The sequence below is a fragment of the Nansenia antarctica genome, assembly GCF_963989245.1.
Source record: "Nansenia antarctica genome assembly, chromosome: 20".
In the NCBI taxonomy this organism is placed as follows: domain Eukaryota; kingdom Metazoa; phylum Chordata; class Actinopteri; order Argentiniformes; family Microstomatidae; genus Nansenia; species Nansenia antarctica.
In genome coordinates, this window is record NC_137693.1 from 18,926,395 (window position 1) to 18,934,455 (window position 8,061).

The 8,061-nt window shown below is 46.5% G+C and overlaps 1 protein-coding gene across 1 annotated transcript in view; it reads right to left on the bottom strand.

Moving 5' to 3' along the window:
- LOC308174749 (gap junction delta-2 protein-like) overlaps positions 1 to 2,975 on the bottom strand; it is a gene marked incomplete at both ends in the record, with an annotated part of 14,392 nt that extends 11,417 nt beyond the window's left edge. Inside the window, one exon of the mRNA XM_080549847.1 lies at positions 2,899 to 2,975. Within this exon, the coding sequence (XP_080405973.1) occupies positions 2,899 to 2,975 (77 nt within the window). The remainder of the gene's footprint in view (positions 1 to 2,898) is intronic.
- Between the last annotated feature and the right edge of the window lie 5,086 nt (positions 2,976 to 8,061).

Consider the following 8,061-nt stretch of genomic DNA (forward strand, 5'->3'; position numbering starts at 1 on the left):
ACCAAACAAGGTATGTTTGGAGAAAAAAAGGGTGAAGCATTTGTAGAGAAGAACATCTTGCCAACTGTTAAGCATGGAGGTGGGTCCATTGTGCTTTGGGGTTGTGTAGCAGCTGGGGGCACAGGCAATATTGTGCGTATGGAAGGAAGAATGGATTCCACCAAATATCTAAATATTCTAGAGGCTTATGTTCAAAGGTCAGTCCAGAAATTGAAGTAGAAGAAAGGTTGGGTATTCCAGCAAGACAATGACCCGAAGCATCAAAATCAACCATGAAGTACCTCCAGGAAAGACGGATGAAGGTTTTGGAATGGTCATCACAGTCCCCAGACAGAAAATCTGTGGAGAGATCTGAAACATGCTGTGCATGCAAGAAGGCCGAAGAATATTTCTGAGCTAGAGGTGTTCTGCCAGGAAGAATGTGGAAAAATTCCCAAAACAAGAATTTTTGGACTCTTAACTGGCTATAGGAAGCGTTTGCAAGCTGTTATAGTTGCCCAAGGAGTAGTTACAAAGTACTAGCTGACAGGGTTCCCAAACTTTTGCACAAGGCCATTTTCCTTGTTGTATTATTTTGAAACTGTAAAAAGTTTAAAATAAAAATCAATCTTGCTTTAAAATGTGATGAAATGTGTCATATTTGTACAATTTAGAGGTTAGGTTTGCTTCTTTTCACTTAGATATTAATTGTAAAAGGTATTTTGTCTAGGGGTGCCCACATTTTTGCACCCCACTGTACAGTACATGCCACAGATAGATACATCAGTGAATGTTTGGCAATGTCAAAAGTATCTACCCAAATATAGCTGGAGGAGAGTTAGTCATGAAATATGTTTGATAGCTGGAGAGGCTTTTCTTGTCAGGTCATGTTAGATGATCAACAGCGGACAGCCTGCTCAGATTAAGGATAAAACACAATTTCATTTATTAATAATGCTCTTTGTCAGAAGCAGCAGACAAATTGAGAGAGTTGTCTCTTCTTCTGAATGATTGTAGGCGTTTTCTCATTCATCGATTCATACTCTGACTCATTTATTCCTCTTTTTGCACCCGACAGACTATCAATGATTCCAAGACTTGATCTCAACTCAAAGGAGATGTGGGGGAAATGCAGATTTCTTATGCAGATCATTCATCATACATCTCTGAGTGACTTGTGGGGTAATAGTTACTGTACTCACGAGTATGGTTTGGCTGGTGTATGGTTTGTACAGTAATCCAAAGTTCTAAATCCTATCTATAATCTTTTCCTGATATATTGAGAAAGAAGAATGTTATACTACAACAATCTTACAACTTGACACATGACACCTTGGCACATTGTGTCTTATAGAACATAGTTCACACTGTAACAGACACTCTAGCCATCTTGTGGAGACACGTGTATGCAGTCACACACACACACACACACACACACACACACACACACACACACTGATTGGACGGCGGGTGTTTGGATAGCAGAGAAGGTCAGACCTTGCCCTTGCTGGAAACCACCTGGTGTTTAGGTTAATGAGCACAGCAGTGCAGTGGCCTGGTTGCTAACACACCTCCGCGGCCAAGCTTCTGCTCGAGCCTGTGCTAGAGGTGGAAGAACAGAGAACAGGAAGCATCTCCGTTCACTTCTTCTGTTTGGCTGTCCTCAAAGTATATAGAGCAGCGTGTTTCGCTGGCTAGTCTAGCATAGCTGAATGGAAATGACCCAGCACAGTTTACCAGAGCCCAGATTGTGGTTAATGGGCGGAAAATCACACTCTGAATTTGATTCATCTCACAGACGACGTAGCATATTTTTCGCAACACCAGAGGAAAAACTGTTAGAGATGTATTTTGTTATGTCCAAAATACATGTCTCCACTACTAATAAGACTCCAAGGCTCATCTGTTCACGCATGACCTTCTGTCACTAGCTTCAGTAGCTGCATCCACACACACACACACACACAAAGAGAAGTGATCTATCTCGACTGGCCCTAACGTTACATTGAGTATCTGAGAACATATGGCTTTATCTTGAAAAAAGATTGTTAGTTCTCCGTTCACACAGAAGCTCTCTCTCTCTCACATCATCCATTCTTCCTCCACCTCTCCCCTCCTTACCTCCATGTCCCCTGCCAACACTCCTCTATCCTCTCACCCTCTCTACTCCCCCTCTCACTCCCCTATCTCCCCCTCTGATGTCCAGTTCAGCCATGGGGACCCCAATTGCCCCTGCATGACTAGCTAGGCCAATAGGTGGAATAAACACAGGAGATGAGCTGAATGAACCCTAATGCCCAGTAATGCCTGCTCCTGATTATGTGCTTATTAGCTTAAACCTAACTAATGATGGCCGTAGGAGGAGAAGGATGGGGAGGGGAGGGGAGGGGAGGGGTAGAGAGTAGTAGATACTGCTGGAACCAGCCTGGGAGACAAAGAGGCCATCCTCAGAGATACCCCCCAACACTTCACACAACACACACACACACACACACACACACACGCACACACATTTCACTTGACCCTTTCACTTCACTTCAACCACATAAAGATCCTCACATTTTCACATCACATAAACATACTTCACACCTCAAACACACACACACACACACACACATACACACACACATTTCACTTGACACACCTTCAAACCACATAAAGATCCTCACATTTTCACATCACATAAACATACTTCACACCTCAAACACACACACACACACACACACACACACACACACACATACACACACACATTTCACTTGACACACCTTCAAACCACATAAAGATCCTTACATTTTCCCATCACATAAACATACTTCACACCTCAAACACACACACACACGCACACACACACACATTTTATTTTTTATTTGTTGATGACATGCTCAGGGGGGTGAGTGAGTATCTGGACACTCTTACCTCCCAATCATGGTAGAGTGTTGCTGGACAGCAGCCTCGAGCAGCCGCTCCAGAATGGTCCACTCCCCCATGGTCATTGGTGGACAGGCTCAGCCTAAAGAAGGAACTGGGTCTCCGGGGCTGTGCCCCTCTTCCTCTTCCTCCTCCTCCTCCCCCTCTTTCGGCCGCTGTTCCTCCTGGGCTCAACAGTCCTGTCGGTCCCCGGCAAGTGGGGGCGCATCCGCCCCCGTCTCGCACCAACTCCTCCTGACCTCTACTCGTTGACCCTGGGGTGCTTTGCTCAGTGTCAGGTAAGAGACTGGGAAGCGTGGAGTGTGTGTGTGCGTCCTCACTCCTCCTCCGGTCCTGATGTGCTTCTCCTCCTGACAGAGGAGAGGTGCTGTGCTGAGCTGAACAGTCTGCCTATCTCCCTATCTCTCTCTCTCTCTCTCTCCCCTCCCCTCCCCTGTGCAGTGATGCTCGTCCTCCCACTGCCGCACCACTCTGCTCTACGCTACAGCATATGCTATAGCTCACTGTATCTGACAGCCATGATCGTGCTCTCTCTCTCGCCCTCCCTCCTCTTTTTATCTCTCCCTCTATGCCCTCTCTCCCTCTCTCTCTCTCTCTGTCCTCCGCCCTACCCCCAGGGCACTCCTGGTACCTCAGATGCACTCCCCCCCATCGCTGCCGAGCTCTTGTCCTTGCATTGTGTAAAGCGTGTCGTCTACCCCTCACTGTCCCCTTCCTCCTCCCCTAACCCGACACACACCCCTCCTCTGCACCCGGCTGACCCCTCCTCTGCTCCACCTCCTCGCTGACACTTTACACGCTTGGCTCTCAATAGACAGACAATCACTGCTCAAATTCTTCCTCCATTTACTCCATTTTACTACACTAGATTGTAAAAACCCCAATCACAACCCTGCACAAAGGTCCTGCCGCACATTCCATCCACACGACATTGATTGCTGAACATGATTGTCATCCTCCAGGACCGAATACCTCGAAGAAAGCATAACGAAAAAACCTGCCTACATACATTCACACACACATACATACATACGCATACACATATAGTACAAATGCACACACAGCGAGAGAGAGAACACAGACACACACACACACACACACACACACACACACACTTCCTTCAGTAATAAATCAACTGGCCTTGCTGCATACACTGAAGGCAGTGTGCTGCAGAACTGCTGTCCTGTATTGTCCCTCTGGCTAATTCCAGCAGTCCAATGCCTGGAGTCACGTCTGCCGCAGAGAGCAGTGATGATGATGAGTGGCTATCCTGGAAAACCTATTTCTGTTCTTCATCATCTTGCTCCTTTCTCTCTCTCTCTCTCTCTCTCTCTCTCTCTCTCTCTCTCTCTCTCTCTTTCTCTCTTTCTCTCTCTCTCCCCGAGCTCCCTCCTTCCCCCTCTCCTTGTGTTTGTGTGCTGAGCTCAGTCTCTGCGATTACCTCTTTCTTTCTCTCTAGGTCTCAGTACACTCTCTCTCTCTCTTTTTCTCTCTCATTCGCTCATTCAATTTATCTCTGTCACCCTCCGTAAGCAAGCCACACACTCCCCCTGTTCAGACCTGCTCCCCCCACCTCTCTCTCTCCTCCCTCTGATACCCCCCTCCCTCCTTCCCTACTCTGGTAAAATTTGCTTGGATTGCTACCTCTGATCGCTATCTCTCTTGTGCTTGCAGGAATGCCTCCCTCCCCGGTGCTTGTCTCTGTGTTCTCCTGATGTACTGTTGGAATGAGGCGTTCTATAAGCCAACCCTCCCTCCTTTCTCTATGCGATTCTCTGTCTCAGTCTGGAGGCTTGGCAGTGCTCCCTTTCTTCCTCACTACCGCTGCCTCTCATCACTCTCTCTCGTCCACATGGTCTCTCTCTCTCTTCTCTCTCTCTCTCCCTCTGTCACACATCCTCCAGCTCGTGCTTCTGTGGAGAGGATTACAGCAGAGTATCAGGGGTTCCTCCCCACCCCCCCCCCTTTGTCCCCTCCTTTTTTACTGTATTCAGTATGACAGCACACCTATATCTTTCTACCCCCTTTTTATTTTTTCTCGCCTCCTCCTCATTCCCGCTCTCACATTCTGTTCATTTACCCTCCTCCATTCCAACCCCCCCCCCCTCTCTCTCTCTCTCTCTCTCTCTCTCTCTCAGGAGAGATGAGCACTGCACTGTAGTTTCCTGTGACATTGAAGGCTGCATTCGTTAGATTAATATTATGCTGGTGTGATACTGTACATACTGTACAATACCCCCACCCACCCACATACTAACACACACACACAGAGGTGTCCCTTACATGAGAGAAATGTACAGTAGTCTATACAGTAGAAAGAAATAGATAGACGGGTAGGAAACCAGCGAGAGTAGAGGGTGAGTGGGAGAGAGAGGGGGTTGGGGGTTGTGTGCAGGTTTGTGAGAGGTGAGCACTGTAGGACACGTTATGGGGTGTTTGATGTCATGCAAAAAATGCGGTACGTGTTCAGGGAAGGCTCCGGCAATCAGGGCAGAGGGAGCAGGTTCACCACCACAGCCCTGACACAGCAGCCTCCGCAGTGAATCAATGCTTGATCTATTGTGTGTGCGTGTGTGTGTGTGTGTGTGTGATTGTGTGTGTGTATGTGTGTGTGTGTGTGTGTGTGTGTGTGAGTGTGAGTGAGAGAGAGAGAGAGACAGAGAGCGGGGGGGGATAGTGTTAGTTCAGCATCTTCAGCAAGGGGCTTAAGGGTCTTCTCCTCATCAAGGACACATGGTGGAGGAGTGGTGGAGGAGGGTGATTGGGCCTGGGTGAGGGGGGCAGCTGTGGCGCAGGAGGTAGAGCCGCCGTCTAATGATCGCAAGGTTGGCAGATCGGTGGTTCGATCTCCGGCTGGCCACATGTGGAAGTGTCCTTGGGCAAGACACTGAACCCCAAATTGCTCCCAGTGAGCGGGGCCGGCGCCTTGCATGGTAGCTTGCCGCCATTGGTGTGTGAATGTGTGTGTGAATGGGTGAATGAGAGGTCGTTGTAAAGCGCTTTGGATAAAGGCACTATATAAGTGCGGTCCATTTTGTTAGAGATGGAGGCTTTGAGGCTGTGGAGGGTGGTTGGCCTGGGTTAGTGACGGAGGCTTTGAGGCTGTGGATGGTGGTTGGCCTGGGTTAGTGACGGAGGCTTTGAGGCTGTGGAGGGTGGTTGGCCTGGGTTAGTGACGGAGGCTTTGGGGAGCTGGCGTCAGCCGGTTGCCATCGGGGCTGTTCAGAGCTGTATGGCACATGCGAGGAAGGCGCAGGTGTCATCAGTGAACTAGAACTGCCAGCTGAAGCATACACAAACACACACAATATTCATACAACAATGACCTGGAACCTCCCCATCCCCCTGTTCAGTTTGTCTACAGTATATTAACAACAACAACAAAATCTTCCTTCTAGCATTATGACTGCCAATGCCCCCTGGCACGAGATGACTTTTCTTGTGATGACTGCTGGATAGGTGATTCACTTACTTAGACAAATGTATTTGTTGTAAGTCGCGTTGGTAAATAAAGGTGTCTGCTAAGTGTCAAAAATGTAAATGGATTATACTGCCCCAAAAGTAGGGGAACACCTTACATGAAAACAACAGATGCAAATAAGGATAGTCCAAATTAATGGAATACTGAATTTTTATTTGGGCTGTTTTGCTTTAGGTCATTATTTTTTTGTAACTGAAATGTTATTAACTTTTCTGCAAATACAAAAAATCACAACTTCCTAACAACAATAACACTCATCAATTCACAGAAAAAACTATAGGATAAAGGACAAACTAAATAATAATAAAATAATAATATTGTGACATGTGGGCTTCCTCTCATTTACTCAGCATTATCATACATGAGTTCCATATTAATGGTGTCTTTTTAATGTTCCTCCTTCTTGTACTCAATCCATTTTGCCCATTTCAAGTCAAACACCTCCCCTGGCTCTCACCCTCAATATGTGTGTGAACCTCTCCATCTGGTATATTTCCTCCATCACATTCAGCCATTGCTCGTAGGCGGGTCAGTCCTATACCATGCTCTTGTTATGCTTTAGCTCATTATTTAATAATTCTCCTTGTCACTAAGATATAGATCACTATGGATGTTGCTATTCCTTTCTAATATGAATGTATTTAGAAAGGATAGTGACCCAAAATACAAATGAATATTGGTTGTGGTTGTGGTTGTGACCGCCTGGTTGTGGTTGTGACAGCCTGGTTGTGGTTGTGGTTGTGACCGCCTGGTTGTGGTTGTGACAGCCTGGTTGTGGTTGTGACCGCCTGGTTGTGGTTGTGACTCCCTGGTTGTGGTCAATTCAGTTGGGCTATTGCTGTGTCAGATAGCATAGTTGAATTTAGCCTGCATGATGATAAATATGGTGATAATATCCAAACTAAATGTGTCTATCAAGTACAGTATCTAAGTAACACAACAAATAATCCCCAATCTGTGTTACTAAATAGATTATAGCAGACATGTGGTACATCAGTTATTTGTATTTTGAGTAAAATATCCCTTTAAATTCCTATTAAGGTTCCATTCCCTGGAGTCTAAAGGCCAATGCACACGGCGTGCGATTTTGTCGCACCGCGAATTCGATTCCATTGTTTTGAATGAGACAATGCACACGGCGTGCGATGCGATATTGCCGCACGACAACATTCGATTCTCAATTCACACCACCGAAGTCGGACCAGGCAGGCTGAGAATCGAATGTTGTCGTGCGACAAAATCGCACGCCGTGTGCATTGGCCTTTAGATTGAAAATGAATCCCAGAGATGAAGACAGAGCAGGGCCTATCGGCACTTCTCAACAACTCAGAGGACGCAATACCATTCTTCCATTTTAGTACAGCTGATAACACTGCTCTACTTATCTTAACTGCATAATTGAAATAAAGGATTTATTTATTCATAATAAGATATACACTATATCCCATTGAATGAAATGTGAGTGTAATAGTAAAAGGGTCACTAACTCAGTGGTGATTAAAATGATTATATAATACATGTAGGTCAACACGTAAGGATGGAGGACACGGTTCCGTTTGGTGCAGCCATTCCCCCAGAGGAGCTCAGGTGTGTACAGCAGGTAACCAAGGAGCTGACAGACTCACTGAGTGAGAAAAGAGGCTGCCACCTAGAAGAGGCTGCCACCTAGT